This window comes from Bactrocera tryoni, unplaced genomic scaffold (genome assembly GCF_016617805.1).
Source record: "Bactrocera tryoni isolate S06 unplaced genomic scaffold, CSIRO_BtryS06_freeze2 scaffold_11, whole genome shotgun sequence".
NCBI classification, from domain to species: domain Eukaryota; kingdom Metazoa; phylum Arthropoda; class Insecta; order Diptera; family Tephritidae; genus Bactrocera; species Bactrocera tryoni.
Genome location: NW_024395824.1, coordinates 11,259,821 through 11,279,097, shown reverse-complemented (window position 1 = coordinate 11,279,097; position 19,277 = coordinate 11,259,821). Strand labels below are relative to the sequence as shown.

The 19,277-nt window shown below is 37.4% G+C and overlaps 1 protein-coding gene across 1 annotated transcript in view; it reads right to left on the bottom strand.

Annotated features, from left to right (window-relative positions):
- Nucleotides 1-10,958: 10,958 nt before the first annotated feature.
- Nucleotides 10,959-19,277, bottom strand: part of LOC120779770 (protein Gawky-like) — a 35,301-nt gene continuing 26,982 nt past the window's right edge. Inside the window, exon 12 of the mRNA XM_040112149.1 lies at nt 10,959-10,966. Coding sequence (XP_039968083.1) covers nt 10,959-10,966 — 8 coding nt within the window. The remainder of the gene's footprint in view (nt 10,967-19,277) is intronic.

Sequence of the window (19,277 nt, the reverse complement as noted above, 5' to 3'; positions counted from 1 at the left end):
TAACCTAGTGAAGTAAGTATAGAAAATGAGGATACTACAGCTAAATCTAAATCATTGTGCAGCAGCATAGGATTTGCCAGATCAGACAATCATAGAAGAGAACATATGCAGATGTCGCCATACTCAGAGAACAATACTCCCAGCGTCTGGAAAGCGTATGTATTGCCAACAAATCTGGCAAGGCAGCATTTTTGTCCTGCAAAAGGCAATCTTTTAAGACCTGCTCCAGAGAAGCTCATAATATACAGGGGATATATTTTGTTAGTTGCAATGCTCGTCCCAGCGTAGCAATTAAAGAATTTGAAGGTTGTATAAAGCAAGAGGTGTTCCCCGACTCGTGAAAAGTACAGGGTTTGGTTCTGCTCCCAAAACCAAAGAAACCACCTGAAGAACCTTCATCGTACCGACCTCTATATATGCTCGACACAATGGGTAAAATGTACGAAAATAAATTAAGAAACCTCTCGGAGTTAGCAATCCAGAAATCCGGCGGATTATCAGATAGACAACGGCTTTATAAAAGAGAGATCCACTATTGACGCACTACAAGAAGTCGTCGATACTGCGAAATGTGCAGTAAGTAGCAAAAGATGGATAGGTGGCACAGAAAAGTACTGCGCGCTGATTACCCTGGATTGCAAAATGGGCACACATAATCAAAGCTCTGAATGAAATACGCGCCCCTTAATACCTCGTAAACATTATAACGAGTTATTTCAAAAATAGAAGGCTGATTTTTGATACGGACGAAGGCACCAAGAGCTACTCTACCCCAAGGCTCAGTGTTAGTCCGTGCTAAGAAGACAGCAACCAACAGACCTGAAACTAGTAACGTATGCGGACGATCTTATGGTAGTAGTAGCCAAACAATTAGCCGACCTAACAAACAAATGCAATGAGAACTTAACTGGACTACGCCAATGGTTTTTTTTTGTGAGTCTGAAACTAGCGGAGCACAAAAGTTTTGCTCATTAGCACCAGGAGGATAGAAGAACGAATAAAGCTCGCTATAGGAAAGTACGAGATTACTTCACAGCCGCAGCTGAAGTATCTGGGATTAATTTTTGATTCCAAATTTAAGGAACACCTGACGTGCTCTTCTGATGAAGCAAAGAAAATTTATAATGGTATGCAGCACCAGTATGGATACAGGCAATGAATATAAAAGCGTATGCTAAACAAATAATTGCAGTACATAGGCTTTCTGCAATTCGAGTAATAAGTGCTTTCCGGGCTATATCAACCGACACTGCTGAAGTATCAGTCACTATGCCGCCCAATGGCATCCAAGGAGATGGACTCGAGCGTTTATATCATCTATCAGCACCTAAAACAGTATCGGCAGAGTCTGAGGAAAAGAACAAGAGCACTAAAATGTGGCAGGAGGGGTGGAATTCTTCAATCAACGGGCGCTGGACCCATCGACTTACACCGGACAATTATTCGTGGATAGATAGACGACATGGGAACCCAGATTTCTATCTGACCCAAATACTTAGTGGACAGAAACTACCTTTTCCAATTCCACAATGGCATTAGTCCGAACTGTCCGACGTGTACAAAGTATATAGAAGGCTCTGAGCACGTATTATTTTACTGCCCTCGCTTTTCAAATACAAGGGAAAACTAAAAACCACACTCGGTGGTAGTTTTACGGTCGATAATCTAACGGCACTCATGTGTCAGTCGACTGATAAATGGAAAGCTGTTAGCGAAGCGTCAGCATTCATAATGACGAAACTAAGACTTTTACAACAGATTATGCATCCGTCAGTCCGCGCATTAGCGGAGACGTAAATGTTGTGTCCCTCCCACGAAGTAATACTTAATCGGTGGTTCCGTGGGAGAGTCTTGAGTTGGGTGTAGGTTAGGTTTAGCGGATTAAAGTTCCGCACTCCGGCTTTCGATGTTTCCCCCTACTATAAAAAAAACATATACCTCCGTACACATGTAAATATTCAAAGTGAAGTGTAGTGACGTGTTTTAGCTGGTACTCCGAAAACATAATGTAAACCAAGCCTAATCACAAAACTGATTTTGTGTAAAAAACGTGAGTGATAAAACATATTTTAAATATTTATTTAGTTTGTGCGAAAGTGCGCAGAAATAAGAATTCGCAAAGGGCGCATATTCTCCTCCCACACCCACACTAATATAAATTACCGAGGGATTTAATCCTGAAGAATTTCCGCGTATCACCAGTACTAATTGATTGCTGTAGGAATAGCTGAGGAAATGTTAGCAAAAGCCAAACCGGCAAATAATTTTACTGGTAACAAGGAAGATTCTATCCCATTCACTCGGAGCAACGAAATTCCCCGAACGCCGGACCATCAGGCCACAAGGCCCTTACTGCAGAGCCATCTACATGCGAGGTTACTCCAGTGGATAAACGCTTAACATCAACTAACGACTCCAGCTTAGTCAACATGCCTTCAACCCAAAACCCATGATAAGAAGTCATATTTAAAACAATTCAAACACACGACAACGATTAATGCGCTTATTGCGGTGGCGAGATCATCGAGGATGTGGAGCACACAATGTTTCATTATGCGAAAAATTACGAATAAAGCAATTTTAAAAAACGCACTCGGGATCGACCTAACCCCAGAACATCTAGTGTTTCAAATGGTGGAATCACTAGAAGTGCAAACCAAGATAATGTAAATTTTACAACAAAAAAATTTTCATTCATGAACGGAAGTCTGAGTCGATATAAAAAAATATATTGAACCCATCGTTACAATATAGCGGAAATAGCCTTGAGAGCCGAGAGGTGTGCTACTTGGATCTCCTCTGTCGTCTCAATATGATTGCCTTTCATCGATCTTTGCAAACAAAGAAAACAAAAAAGTCCGGGAACCACATCTGGGCTGTAGAGCGGCTGCCCTTCCTCGTAAAACTTGATGCTGACGGTTTGGGTAAGAGGAACATGGTGGACGATGCCTTTGCTGTCAAAAAATCATTAATCATTGTTTCACTTTGGATTTGCTCATGTTTCCTTTTTTTGGGCGAGGAGGCGCCGGCCCTCCAAAAAGGCCTGGTGCCACCGAAACACCGGAATGCCTTCTACCGAATCCAGTCGGAGCACGCTCTCTTCGAAGTACAATCGTGGCGGAAGAAAATAAATCCTATTACTTTCCGGCCAAACCCTGTTTACATGCATTCATGATTCATACGTGAGTATGTGCGACAGCTTAGTAATTTAACATGTTATCGAAACTTTTAATTCCCAGTAAATAAATATATACGCATTTGCGAGTTGTTTAATTTATGATTATTGATCGTCGCGAAAAGACGCCTGTGGGCAAAGGAATGCTTGGGGTTTTATAATGGTGTTTGCTTTATGAATGAAGCGAGTTTGCTTGTTGAAAGTGCACTTGCGGTCTCGAATAAAAATTTTGTTGTTGTGTGTTTTACTCTAACAGCCCAATTCTGAGAAAACCGCGGCACTGATTTGAGAGGAAAAATTTGGGAGGTTTATTTTCTTATTTCTGCACAAACCTCACAAGAAAAAGCACAAAAAACTCACCAAATGAGGTGAAAAGCACTTTGCTATGAAGCAGCTATTTTACAAAAACAAACAAGACAAAATAAAGGAATGGACAACCAAGAAAGTGAGTAATTTTGCTAATCTATTAAATTTGGTGAAAGAACAACTCAGAAGCACTATTAAAGCATATTATTTAAACATAAATAGCTTTTTATTCGCGCATTAAATACACATATACACACTTACATAATGAATTAAAATGTGCAAAGACCGTAAGTTACATAAATATTGTAATAGACGAATACGTATGTTTTTAATAGATAACGTATTTGGAAGAATAGTTCATACATTTCAATAAAATAATTGCGAATTTCCTTAAAAATATCGAAAATAGAAAAACAAACACAACAGATTTCGCATTGTGAGGTTTGCTTTCAGACATCACAAATTTGTGAGCAATTGAGCTCATCAAATCACATCAGCATACCGAAAACCTCACATTAGTGAGTGTTGTGATTTTTGTGAGGGCATGATAATAGGGCTGTAAATTTGGGCATCGGCTATTTGGTTGCCATATTGACTAGTGACGCTGCTGATACTATTTGAGACGATTGTTATTTTTGTAGAACAATGTTTGTACTTTTTGTGGGTGACATACTATTTACATATGTACGAATATACATTTTCTAGTAGGTTTGTGTATACATTATTTGTTCGGCAATGTCGTACACACATACATATGTACATTTAGAGCAGTGCGCTAGTTATGTGTACACTATCATCCCAACCAGACACCACACAACAAAATATTGTAAATTGGACAAAATAAAAGATTAAAGAAAAACAAGTAAACATTACAAAAAAATAAGATAACAAGTAGAGATAAAGAACATAATGCAAATGCATACAAACATGTTTTGGTCCGTATGCTTGAATGTAATGATAACCCAGACATTATCGGGTAAACCTCACAATCATGTTTGTTCGCATTCAATAGAAAATAAGATTACATTTAACAAGTAGAGAATAAAGTATAATGTCACAGAAGTAACATCGTCGGCATTTTTATTCCTCCACTCGAACAATTAAAACTGGCGCAGTCGGTAAAAACAAACTGCAAAGTTGAGCGATACTAAAAACTGAAGTTTTTTAAGTTTCGTAAGCTTTTTATCAACGGAAAGCAAATCCTAAGATTAGCTCCCATTTTAAAGATCTCTTATATATATCTAATATATACAATTCTCGTGTCACGGTGTACGTTATTGAACTCCTCTGAAACCGCTCGACCGATTTTCGTGAATCTTAGCGTGCATATCGGCTAGGGTGGAGAATCGGACAACATCTATTTTTCATCCTCCTAAATATTAAGGGAAATTGGAAAATTCCCAAAAAGTAACATACTTATTTCCATAAAACTTTTTTTTTCAATTTTGGTTTGTTTTGCTTTTCAATATTTTTATTTGTCAAATATTTGAATCATTCAATTTCGATCGCATGCTTTTTTTATTCCGGCTATTCAAAAGAAAAATTATTGAAAATAATTCAGTGAAAACGCTATGTTTCACATAAAGTCATCAATTACAGATTGAAATTTCTTACGAAGCCACGAAGAGGTCGCGCTAATATCGGTCGGCGTTCCTTTTGCCATCAACGTATGGCAGCCCAAGACACATGAACGACTACTCCCAGGATGCGATGACATACATGTGAAATTATGGAACGCGGTCAATCAGCAAGCGATCGTCAAGATGTCACAGCACGACTTTTCAAGCAACAGCAGCGATGTTTGATGGACTTTATCTTGAAGCAACATAATGTACCATATATATGGTGCTGGACATCAACCAGCTGGGCAGCGGCACCTTCCCAATTAAGGGACCGGACATTCCAGGTGCATGCCCTTAAATCTTAGTCCTTATTTCGTTTGCCGTGGTCGTCATCAAAAGGGGATTCTCTCATCCGAGGCTGGTTGTTACTGTTCATTGGGGGTGTTTTTTTTACGTGGCGGGTCCCAAACCCAGCGCACAACCCTATGTAGGGGATATTTCGCCTTCTCACTTTAGCTCGCCTTCAAACGGATGTTCTTAGACTACCCAGAGGATACTTGGTCAAAGACCGGAAGTAGTGAGCTGCTTGAGTCATATGTAAAAGAATCGTTTCTGGCCACTCCCAAGTGAATGGCGATCAGAGAACTTTCCTCACTTGCGTGAACGTCTACACATGTCCTCGTGAAAATAAAGGCTGACATCACCGCCGTCCAAGAAATGCGATGGACGGGACAAGGACAAAGACGAGTAGGTCCTTGTGGCATTTACTACAGTGGCCATTTAAAGGAGCGCAAGTTTGGTGTGGGATTCGTGGTGGGAGAGAGACTTCGTCGCCGAGTACTATCATTCACTCCGGTGAATGAACGTCTAGCCACAATCCGCATCAAAGCGAGGTTCTTCAACATATCGCTGATTTGCGCCCACGCCCCGACGGAAGAGAAGGACGATGTGACCAAAGATGCCTTCTATAAGCGCTTGGAGCGCGCTTATGGGAGCTGCCCCCGCCACGATGTCAAAATCGTGCTTGGCGACTTTAACGCCAGGGTGGGCAAAGAAGGTATATTTGGCACTACGGTCGGTAAATTCAGCCTCCACGATGAAACATCCCCAGATGGGTTGAGGCTGATCGACTTCGCCGGGGCCCGAAATATGGTTATCTGTAGTACTAGATTAGCATAAGAAGATTCATCAAGCTACCTGGCTGTCTCCGGACCACTGCCAACCAGATCGATCATGTTGTGATAGACGGAAGACACGTCTCCAGTGTTTTAGATGTGCGTGCGCTCCGAGGTCCTAACATCGACTCGGACCACTATCTTGTTGCAGCTAAGATTCGCACCCGCCTCTGTGCAGCAAAAAACGCACGCCAACAAACACAAGGAAGGTTCGACGTCGAGAAGCTGCAATCACAACAGACAGCCGAACGATTCTCTACTTGGCTTGCATTCTGCTCTCTGAGAGCACTCGTCAACAACTCGGTATAAGGGAACTGTGGAACGGCATTTCAAACTCCTTACGTACAGCTGCAACCGAAACGACATTGGTTTTCGGAAAGTGCAAAAGAACAGCTGGTACGACGAGGAGTGCCGTGTCGCAGCGGAGAGAAAACAGACTGCCTACCTCGCAATGTTACGTTCGACCACAACACGTGCGGGATGGGATAGATACCGAGAGTTGAAGAGTGAAGCGAGACGCATTTGTAGACAGAAAAAGAAGGAGGCCGAAATGCGTGAGTACGAAGAGCTTGATAAGCTGGCCGACAGGGGTAATGCTCGAAAATTCTACGAAAAAATGCGGCGGCTTACAGAAGGTTTCAAGACCGGAGCATACTCTTGTAGAACCCCCAAAGGTGATCTAGTCGCCGATGTCCAGAGCATACTTAAATTATGGAGGGAACACTTCTCCAACCTGCTGAATGGCAGTGAATGCACAACACCAGGAGTAGGCGAACCCGATTCCCCAATCGATGACGATGGAGCAGACGTTCCATTACCCGACCATGAAGAAGTTCGAATAGCAATTGCCCGCCTGAAAAACAACAAAGCGGCAGGGGCCGACGGATTGCCGGCCGAGCTATTCAAACACGGCGTCGAAGAACTGATAAGGAGCATGCATCAGCTTCTTTGTAAAATATGGTCGGACGAAAGCATGCCCAACGATTGGAATTTTAGTGTGCTATGCCCAATCCATAAAAAAGGAGACCCCACAATCTGCGCCAACTACCGTGGGATTGACCTCCTCAACATCGCATATAAGGTTCTATAGAGCGTATTGTGTGAAAGATTAAAGCCCACCGTCAACAAACTGATTGGACCTTATCAGTGTGGCTTCAGACCTGGAAAATCAACAACCGACCAGATATTCACCATGCGCCAAATCTTGGAAAAGACCCGTGAAAGAAGAATCGACACACACCACCTCTTCGTCGATTTCAAAGCTGCTTTCGACAGCACGAAAAGGAGCTGCCTTTATGCCGCAATGTCTGAATTTGGTATCCCCGCAAAACTAATACGGCTGTGTAAACTGACGTTGAGTAACACCAAAAGCTCCGTCAGAATCGGGAAGGACCTCTCCGAGCCGTTCGATACCAAACAAGGTTTGAGACAAGGTGATTCCCTATCGTGCGATTTCTTCAACCTCCTTCTGGAGAAAATAGTTCGAGCTGCAGAACTAAATAGAGAAGGTACCATCATTTATAAGAGTGTACAGCTGCTGGCGTATGCCGATGATATTGATATCATCGGCCTCAACACCCGCGCCGTTAGTTCTGCTTTGTCCAGACTGGACAAGGAAGCAAAAGAAATGGGTCTGGCAGTGAACGAGGGCAAGACGAAATATCTCCTGTCATCAAACAAACAGTCGTCGCACTCGCGACTTGGCACTCACGTCACTGTTGACAGTCATAACTTTGAAGTTGTAGATAATTTCGTCTATTTAGGAACCAGTATTAACACCACCAACAACGTCAGCCTGGAAATCCAACGCAGGATAACTCTTGCCAACAGGTGCTACTTCGGACTGAGTAGGCAATTGAGAAGCAAAGTCCTCTCTCGACAAACAAAAACCAAACTCCATAAGTCACTCATAATTCCCGTCCTGCTATATGGTGCAGAGGCTTGGACGATGTCAACAACTGATGAGTCGACGTTGCGAGTTTTCGAGAGAAAAGTTCTGCGAAAGATTTATGGTCCTTTGCGCGTTGGCCACGGCGAATATCGCATTCGATGGAACGATGAGCTGTACGAGATATACGATGACATTGACATAGTTCAGCGAATTAAAAGACAGCAGCTACGCTGGCTAGGTCATGTTGTCCGGATGGACGAAAACACTCCAGCTCTGAAAGTATTCGACGCTGTACCCGCCGGGGGAAGCAGAGGAAGAGGAAGACCTTCACTCCGTTGGAAGGACCAAGTGGAGAAGGACCTGGCTTCGCTTGGAATATCCAATTGGCGCCACGTAGCGAAAAGAAGAAACGACTGGCGCGCTGTTGTTAACTCGGCTATAATCGCGTAAGCGGTGTCTACGCCAATTAAGAAGAAGATATATGGTGCTGTTAGATGCTGGATGTATTCTGTTGAGTAGCAAAAAAAAGTTAGCCGCACGCACACACTCTTCTTTGGATGGTGGATGGTGGTTACACCAGATGATGAACTCATTTCTGCGGAAATTCCTGATGCAGAGAAAGATACAGTATTATACCAAATGGTGAAAACCAATATGGTTCATGGACCTTGCGGACACCACAATCCCACTTCGGGTTGTATGTCTGACAATAAATGCACAAAACACTATCCAAGTGTTTTTCTTTCGGAAACTCAAACTTGAAATGATTGATATCCACTGTATAGGCGTCGCTCACCAGACGACAATGGCAGAACATTCAGCATTCAATTTAGAAGAATGAATATTGAAGTTGACAACACATGGATCGTATCATATTCGCCATTATTGTGTAATTCACATTCAAAACTCATATCAATGTTGAGTATTGCAGTTTGGTGTAATCGATAAAATACGTTTGTAATTACGTCACCAAAGGAAGCAACATGGCGGTTATTGGTCTTGAACGATACGGTCGATACGTGAACTGCAATAAAGCGCTTTGTAGGATATTTACTTTTGCAATTCATGAACGTTTTCCGACTGTTGTTCGTCTCGCAGTTAATTTGGAGAGTGAATATAGTACAGCCAGTGGAAACACCGCCAGCAACAAAATTAACGAGTTTTTTCTCAACTTTCGTCAGTGATCCGTTTGCGAGAAAATTGCTCTATTCGGAAATACCTTGACATTACACCTGGAATGCATCGTCAAAGAAATAGTTGCGCAGAACGCAATTCCAACCAGTAGATTAACATCCAGGTGTGTTATCAACTAATGCATTAGGACAAATATACACAATCCACCCGATAAACGACGATTGTTTCTACCTTTGGTTGCTATTGATTAATGTACGCGGTTCAACTTTATTTGAGTCATTGCGTACTGTGAATGGTATGGAGTGTGCAAATTTTGGAGAAGTAAGCTAGCAATTACAATTGCTGGAACATGTTAATCACTGGAATGAAAATGAAGTACGCACACTTTTCGCTATAAACATTTATACAAATCAGCCTTCAAATCCGCGCCTAAAAATTGGAAATGAATCAATTCCGGTGGTTCGATATCAATTCCATCTGTCGTTTATCAATTCACGAAAGATGAACTCATCACGAATGTTCGCACATTGGCCAAATTATTGTAACTATGATTCCTTAAGCGGCCGCGCAATGTTAGCTGCCAAAAATACCGATGTTGTTCACTTAATCTAGAAGATTCAAAGTCAAATTCCGGGAGACTTGCACTCATACAAATCGATCGATCGTCTTGACAATGAAGACGACGCCGTGAATTATTCAGTGGAATTTCTAAACTCTTTGGAGAGGCTTGGTTTGCCACCGCATCATTTGCGTCTCAAAGTTGGATCTGTCGTTATTATGTTCTAACGATTTGCCATTTCAGTTCCAACGCATTCCATTTTCAGGGAAAATTGCATTTGGGATGAGAATCAATAGGACACAAGGATAGTCGCTAGAAGTGTGTGGCATAAATTTGGAAATGCTATGTTTTTCACAAGGCCGGACATACGTGGCGTGTTCACGAGTTGGAAAACCACCTTCTCTGTACATTTACGCACCGAAACAGAAACAAAAAAATATTTTTTCTCAAGCTTCGTTACATTGAAAAAATTTGGAAAAATCGAAAATAAGTGATTTTCAACACAACATAAATTCAACTTTCTTTTCATTTCAAAACACATAATTTCAGGCAGGACAACGGCTGGCGGCTCAGCTAGTATAAATATATAAGTCGGTCGGCACAGATAGCCAAATTTAAGAAACTTAAGTTTCTACACAAGTTATCTGGAACGTCGGAGAGCGACTCCGAGGATTACAATTTGTGAAGGCGAAGAATAGCTTTATTCCGCCCATCAACATTACCAGGAAAAGTGGGATTAAAGATTAATGCCCCACACACAGAAGACGCAGAGAGAGCGAAGTGCACCATACAAAGCAACAACAACAAGTTCAGTTGTATTAAAAAAGGATTCATCAGCAATGAATCCAGGCGAGCAGCAACCACTTCAGATGACAGGATCGCAAATTTTGAAGGAAGCTTCAAGAATTATGGACTATGACGGCAGAGATTTATCATCGTTCATCAAGTTGACATGATCCTTCCTTGATTCAAACCCAACCCATCAATGTTGGAATTTGCAACGCAGCGACACGTAAAAACAAAAATTAAAAGAGAAGCAGCAAGTGTCATCCGGCCTTTGGGACCTACACCAACATGGCAGCAAATGAGAGAAGAACTCATAAAGAATTTTGGAGTAAAGGAGTCGTACCACACCCTTTACAATCAGGCGATTGTACTACGAAACTATAATGTAAGTCAATATTTTCAAAATTTAAAAGATATTTTAGATAAACTAAATTTAAAACATGAATTCGATAGGATAAAGCCTATAGAATTTTCTCCAATTAACAACGAAAGTTTAATTCTAAAAACATTTTTAAATGGGATACACCCCAACTTAAGCAGTTGATTAGTAGAAATATAAGCACCATTAAAGAGGCTTTTAGCGTTCTTCAAGAGACAGGTTTGCTAATAAAATTTGATAAAAGACAAGACAATTATTAAAGAAATAATTATAGAAATTTTTTAAATAGAAATTCTTTGGCTCACAATTTTGGCAATTTCAATAATGAACAGTATATGCAAAATTCCAATAATTTTCAATTTGGACAAAATCAGCAGAGAGAATTTCATAACAATTCTAACCAAACTGACAATTATCAACAATTTAGCTTTGGACAAAATAGGCAAAATAATTCTCAACAATCTAGAAGATATAATTCAGTCCAAAGGAGACAAAACCCCCCCGAACCGATGGAAATAGATCACGTTCAAGAAGAAGCAAATTTTCGGTTGCCAGCCCAAAACAATCGTTACCGATAATAGAAGTGACCATAAAAAATTCAAAAATTAAATGTCTTATTGACACATGGTCTACAACATCATTATTGAAATATAATGTGTTAAAAGATTATGAATGCATTGAGCTTGATAAACCAATACACTTTAGCACCATTAAGGAGAATTTTTCTCTAAATAAAGAGTTAGTCACCCCAACCCCAAACGAATTCAAAGAAAAAAGTTATATACATTGGAAACTAACCAACATAAAAAATAATAACTTTGATGCTATAATAGGACAGAATATTTCAAAACCTAATAATTTAGAAAAGGAGTATGTAGAAATAAACGGCAACAAAATTAAATTTATAAACTCATGCCCTTACAATTACGAAGATATTAATATACTTACAGAATGTAAAGAGAATTTGCTAGATATTTTATCAAATAGTGACATGAATGAAGAAGAAAAGCAAAAATTAGAATACATTCTAAAAGCAAATAGCGATTTATTTTTCCAAGAAGGTAAAAACCTTTCTCATACTCATGAAATTCATAAGGAAATTGTTACAAAAACAAGTAGACCAACTTATAATAAAATTTATAGATATCCCCAAATTCATGAAGAAGAAATTAGTAGACAGATGAACGATATGTTGCGATATATGGTATAATTAAAGAAAGTAATTCGCCGTACAACTCGCCTCTTTGGATTGTACCGAAAAAGCAAGACAATTCAATGAAGAAAAAATGGAGAATAGTTATTGACTACAGGAAGCTAAACGAAGTCACTATAGATGACAAATTTCCAATACCCCATATAGAAACAATACTCAGCAAACTTGAAAGAGCTCAGTATTTTACAACATTAGATCTTGCAAAAGGCTTTCATCAAGTATTAATAAAAGAAGAAGATAGACCAAAAACAGCTTTCTCTACACCCCAAGGATATTTTGAATTTATAAGAATGCCTTTCGGACTAAAGAATGCACCAGCAACTTTCCAACGTTTAATGAATTCAGTTCTTATCAACAAGATATGTGTAGTTTATTTAGACGACATCTTAATTTTTAGTTCAAGTATTGAAAAACATACTCAAAATATCAACAAAATATTTTCAGCATTAAGAAAACATAATTTAAAGATTCAGGTAGATAAATGCAAATTTTTCGCGAAAACAACTGAATTTCTAGGTCACACTTTAACAACAGAAGGGATACAACCAAATTTAAGCAAAATCGAAAACATACAAAAACTAAAGTTGCCTACTACATCAAAGCAAATTAAATCATTCCTAGGTATAACAGGTTATTTTAGAAAATTTGTAAGAGATTACGCTAAAGTAGCACATGGTTTAACAAAATATTTAAAAAAGGATATTAAAATAAACAATCGCGATCCTCAGTTCATATCATCCTTTGAAATACTTAAAAATCTATTAGTAAGCCCACCAATATTGAAATATCCAGACTTTAACAAAAAATTTGGCATTTCAAGCGATGCAAGTGACTTTGCAATTGGCGCAGTATTAACGCAGAACAGTCATCCTATAAGCTATGCTAGTCGAACACTTAACAAACACGAAAGAAGTTATTCCACTACAGAAAAAGAACTACTAGCTATTGTCTGGGCAGTGACAGATTATAGACCATACATTTACGGCAGAGCATTTGATCTCTTAACCGATCACCAACCACTTAAGAGGCTAAAAATGAAAAACAAGGGAAAAGACATTAACCCAAGATTGCAAAGATGGTTAATTAAACTAGGTGAATACAATATTAATATAAATTACGTTAAAGGAAAGGAAAATAACGTAGCCGATTTTCTAAGTAGAATAGATAGTAACACAGGCGAGATTCATTCATTGGAAGAAGACAACATAAGCCCAAATGCTACAATCCACTCTCAAGAGGAAGAAGTAAATGATCATTTTCCAATTTTACATACATACTATTGTAAATCGCTTCAATACACAAATCATTTTAACAAAAAAGAAAATTATGGAATCTGAAGAACTAGGCAACACGTAGAAAATTTTTATTAGTGCAGAAGGTATAAAAAATAATAATTTCATAGATCTTTGTCGTAGGCACATAAATAGTGAAAAAGTAGGTATTTTTTCTTATTTAACCGATAATCAGTACAATATAGTTCAGCAAAAGCTTATTCAAATATTTAATAGACAGGTAAAGTTTTTTAGATGTGAATTCCATGCTAAAGATATGAAAAATGAAAAACAAGTTTATAAACAAATTGCTCAATATCATAAAAATGAAACAGGCCATGCAGGTATTAATGAAAATTATGAAAAATTGAAAAAACTAATATACTGGAAAAAGTTTTGATTCAAAAATATATAAATAATTGCGATGTTTGCAATAGAGCAAAATATGATGGAAAACCTTTAAAACCAAAACTTCAATTAACGAAAACACCATCAGATATAAATGAAATAGTTCACGCAGATACATATATACATAAATAAAAAATGTTACTTCCTTACTTTTATAGACAAATTTGCGAAATTTGCTATGGCATTTCAGCTAAAAGATAGAAACTGTATAACTATTATAGAAAAGCTTAGATTATTCTTTTCTATCAAAGGAAGACCCAGAAAGTTAATATTAGATAATGAATTCAACCCAATTAACATAAAAGATTTTTTTAGGAAAGAAGAAATAGAAGTTCATTTTACAAAACCAAACAGTCATACTGGGAATTCAGATATTTCAGATATCGAAAGATTTAATAATACTCTCTCCGAAAGAATTAGAGTCCTAGAAATTGAAAAACCAAGCCTTTCGACAGCGGAAAAGTACTTCAAAGCATAGAATGGTATAACAAATCTTATCATTCTACAATTAAAACCACACCTCTTGAGGTTATAAATGGAAAAACTGATAAAAATTTGATTAAAGACACTATTCAGAAGACTAAAGAAAAATGCATAGGAAAACTAAATAGAAATAGAGAAGAGTTTAATAACACTCAAAAAGAAGGTTACGTAAAAAATTATAAAGCGGTTCGTCACAAATACGAACCAAGGTATAGAAAATTGCCATTAGATAATATTCACCCGACAAATATTAAACGTCCAAACAAATTTTTTAGGTCAAATACATCTTCAAAATAACATTGATGATAGCAATTGTAATAATTAGTAATGCAGCCAAACTGGAAGTACATCAAATACATACCGACAATGGATACGCAGGAATTATCACCAACACGAAACAGATTGTTACATCATCTGACCTCGTAATTCACATAATTGACCCTCGTGAAATTCTTTACATACTAAATAATATAACAAATATCTCGCAAACATATTCACATCTACATTACTACACCCTATCTAATGAAATTGAAATCTTGAGAGGTAAAATCAAAACATTAATCCCAAGAAAAGAAGTTAGTAGAAAGAAGAGAGGTTTAATTAACGGTATAGGTTCTGTACATAAATTTCTATTTGGAACGATGGATGATGGAGATAGAATAGATATTGAAAATCACCTTAAGAAAGTAGATGAAAATTTACATAATTCAAGTACAGCTCTCAACCACCAAATAAAAATTAATAATTTCTTTACGAACACGTTCACAAAATTAAAACAAATTATTGAAGACGAAAAAAGAATTCTTTACTGCATCAAGAGAGAACAGACCAAATATTGATTCTTCATGAACAAACAATAAAGATAAACATTCTCAAAGACACAGATTCCAGAGAAGAGAACCAGATTCAGGAAAACATTATTTCAGCAAAAAGTGGTATTTTTCACCCAAGCATTTTAATAAATAAAGAAATTTATAATTACAACATAGACCTCAACAAACTTCAATATGTATATAAAATTATGCGCCTTTGAATATAAAGAAAATTTGTTAATATTCGTGGTCAAAATCCCAAAAGAATTTCAATCGGTACAATTAAAAACTATTATTCCTATACCAAATACAGCAGGCAAAGAAATAACAGCAGAAATTGAAAATGTTTTTGAATACAAAAATGTCACTTATAAATTCGAAGAAGCTAAAACACTCAATGAACTCCAAATTTCTAAACATTGCATCTACTTATTAAATTGTGAACTTATCAAAAATAGCATTACAGAAATTTTTCAAATTGATGAAGAAACTATTTTAATAAAAAATGCAAATGGCATAGAACTAACCCAGAATTGCGACAACAGGAAAATTAAGTTGAAAAACACTACATTGATTCATTATAATAACTGCACAATTAAGATCTTATACCAAACATTCTCAAATACTAAAATATCATACAATCAAAGATTTTATTATCCAAACTATGATACTCACAATTTCACTAACAAAATTACAATTAACGACCTTGTATTTAAAAACGAAGAAAATTTAAAAGAAATTAATGAATTAAAATATCACAAAAATATAAATATGAGAGATTGGAATATCAATTTTAAGTTTTATTGTGATTATAATAATAATTTTAATATCTTGTAAAATTAGGAAAAAGAAAAAAAATACTATTCAAACTCAGGAGAGTTTTCCATTAAGGGAGGGAGGTGTTATGTGTACACTATCATCCCAACCAGACACAACACAACAAAATATTGTAAATTGGACAAAATAAAAGATTAAAGAAAAACAACTAAACATTACAAAACAATAAGATAACAAATAGAGATAAAGAACATAATGCAAATGCATACAAACATGTTTTGGTCCTTATCTTTGACTGTAATGATAACACAGACATTAATATAGAAAATAAGATTACATTTAACAAATATTGTACTTCACAAAGAAATAGATTAAGAAAATTGTAATCACTTTAGTAGTTATATAACCAGAACATAATTTGAAAAAGAATCAGAATAAAGTATAATGTCACAGAAGTAACATCGTCGGCATTTTTATTCCTCCGCTCGAAGAAACAAAACTCGCACTGCGTAACGATGGATGTGAAATACGCTTTAAGAGCGGTAGGGGGACAAAAAATTCAATTTCTTTGGAATGGTATGAATGAACAAAAATTTGTTTGCAGATTATTAAAGGTGGATATTTATGTAAAATTTTATTATTTAAGCAAATGGATCATGAAAAAATATTTATAATGTTGAATGAACATTTTGCTTTGTCTTCACAAAATTTCATCGATTTATCTTTAGTAGTTTATAAGAAAATAATTTTACAATTTTATCATGCTCTAAATTTCCACCTTCAATAACTTTAACAAAAAAAGAATTTTGACAAAATATTTATATTCCAGGGTATGCATCTGGTCCCCTTTCTTATGAGCTGCTCATTTTCAAAATTGGTTATTTTTCCAAATTTTCATAGACCACTTGACGTGGTTTGATCATTCTATGAGCACTTGGAGGGCACCTATGAAATCTGCCCCCGCCACGATGTCAACATTGTTCTTGGCGGCTTTAACGCCAGGATGGGCAAAGAAGATATCTTTAGCACAACGGTCGGTAAATTCAACCTCCATGATGAAACATTCCCAAGTGGGTTGAGGCTAGGGACTGTAGTACTAGATTTCTACATAGAAACATTCCTTAAGCTACCTGGCTGTCTAACAATCGACAAGCCACCAATCAGATTGATAATGCTGTGATAGACGGAAGAAACGTCTCCAGCGGCTTAGCCGTGGTACGTTCCAAGGTCCTAAAATCGCCTCGTATCACTATCTTGTTGCTGCCGAGATACGCACAGAGGCGCCTCTGTGCAGCAATAAACACACATCAACAAACACAAGGAAGGTTCGACGTCTAGAAGCTGCAATTAAAACAGACTGCTGAACAATTTTCTGCTCGACATGCACTCCTGCTCTTTGAGAAAACTCAGCATTTCGGTATAAGAGAATTGTGAACGGCTTACGTACAGTTGCAAATGAAACCATAGGTTTTTGGAAAATGCAAAATAACAACTTGTACGATGAGGAGTGCTCAGTCGCAGTGAAGAGAAAACATACTGCCTATCTTGCAACGTTACAATCGACCACAGAAGGTGCGGGACAGGGTAGATACCGAATGTTGAAGAGGGAAGCGAAACGTTTTTGTAGACAAAAACGTAGAGAGGCAGAAATGCGTGAGTACGAAGAGCTTAATAAGTTGGCCGACAGGGGTAATGCTCGAAAATTCTACGAAAAGATGCGGCAACTAAGAGAAGGTTTCACGATCGGAGCATACTTTTGTAGAACCTCCAGAGGTGATCTACTGACTGATACCCAGAGCCTAATGAAATTATGGAGGGAACACTTCTTCAACCTGCTGAAAGGCAGTGAAAGCATAACACTAGGTGATTGTGAACCCGATTGCCTAATCGATGACGATGGACCGCACGTTCGATTGCCCGACCATGAAGAAGTTCGACTAGCAATTACTCGTCTGAAGAAGAAGGATTGCCGGCCGAGCTATTCAAATACGGTCAATTGATCCGGAGCATCCATAAGCTTCTATGGTCGGACGAAAGCATGTCCAATGATTGGAATTATGTGGGCTCTTTCCAATAATAATCGATCAGGTTCTAGAGTTACAACAACAGAGCTACTCAAAGTCACTATCGATCTGATAGATTATTTCATTACCGTGAAAGTGGCTTATTCTTAAATATATTATATATATATATTGAAGTAAAATTGTTTCTTTTATTAGTAAAACACTTTATTTTAATATTTGTATAAAAACTGTTTCTTATTTTATTTAATAAAGATTAAATGAACAAAAACTGATTGAACGATTTTGAAAAACGCGTGGTTAGTAAGCGAGGTGGCAACTCCTACAACACCGCTGTACGGGGCCGCTTAATGCTGAAATAGAATACTTGAAGCGTGCTGAATAGAATGCTGAATTAAATTCTCCAATTCGACCGATTCGATTCTAACCGAAAATAATGCAATGTCCTCATTGCAATTTTTTCTTTTACACAAGTTAGAATACTTAAATAATATTTTAACACTATATAAAGATTGGTTAGCATGTTACAATGAATAAGTAACAATGAATTAGTAAAAAGCTATGATATATGTATCAGGGGCGGGCATATTAGCCCTCAGTTGCATTTTGCACCGTTCGGGCACGCGCGTATTGAAATCCCCAACTCTCCTGTCACTGGAAATGTGAGAACCGCTCACCTACCGAACTTTGACAGTTGACTGGATTGGGTAGGTTTTGACGTTTTGCAATTGGAATGACTGGAACGGCCAGATTGAAATTATACCAAAACATATGCGATCCGAGTAATTTGTTGCTGACGTTCAAGATCGCTAATAAAAATTTAAAAAAATGAAAATCAAAGAAAATGTGAAATTTAAATATATTTCATAAAACGTTTTGTAATTTTAGGCATAATAGAATTCATTTTCAATTACAAATGATTAAAAACATTTATTAATTGAGAACTAACAGGCATTTACCTTATTATGTATTGAAAGATCAAAAGTTAGTGGTTTTAATTACCATTAAATCATAAAAAAAGGATTTAAGTAGTTTCGCCATATATTAAAAGTCTAATATATAATCATTTGCAATCGTAATAAATGTTGGGTAATTAATTTAAAATGCCTAAAAACTCTTATTTTGATTGATCTGGCCGTATTGGAAAATGTTATAAAAAACGCTTATTTTGAGGCGCCCTCACACTGGAATAAGTTGGGCATCCCATTATCCCTGGTGTACATTTTAAGGGATAGATGAGGGGATCATCGCGAGCAAACATGAAGAGAGCAACGTATTTTGCCACTCCATGTTTACAAATGCGTGCGCGCGAATTATGTGCTTAT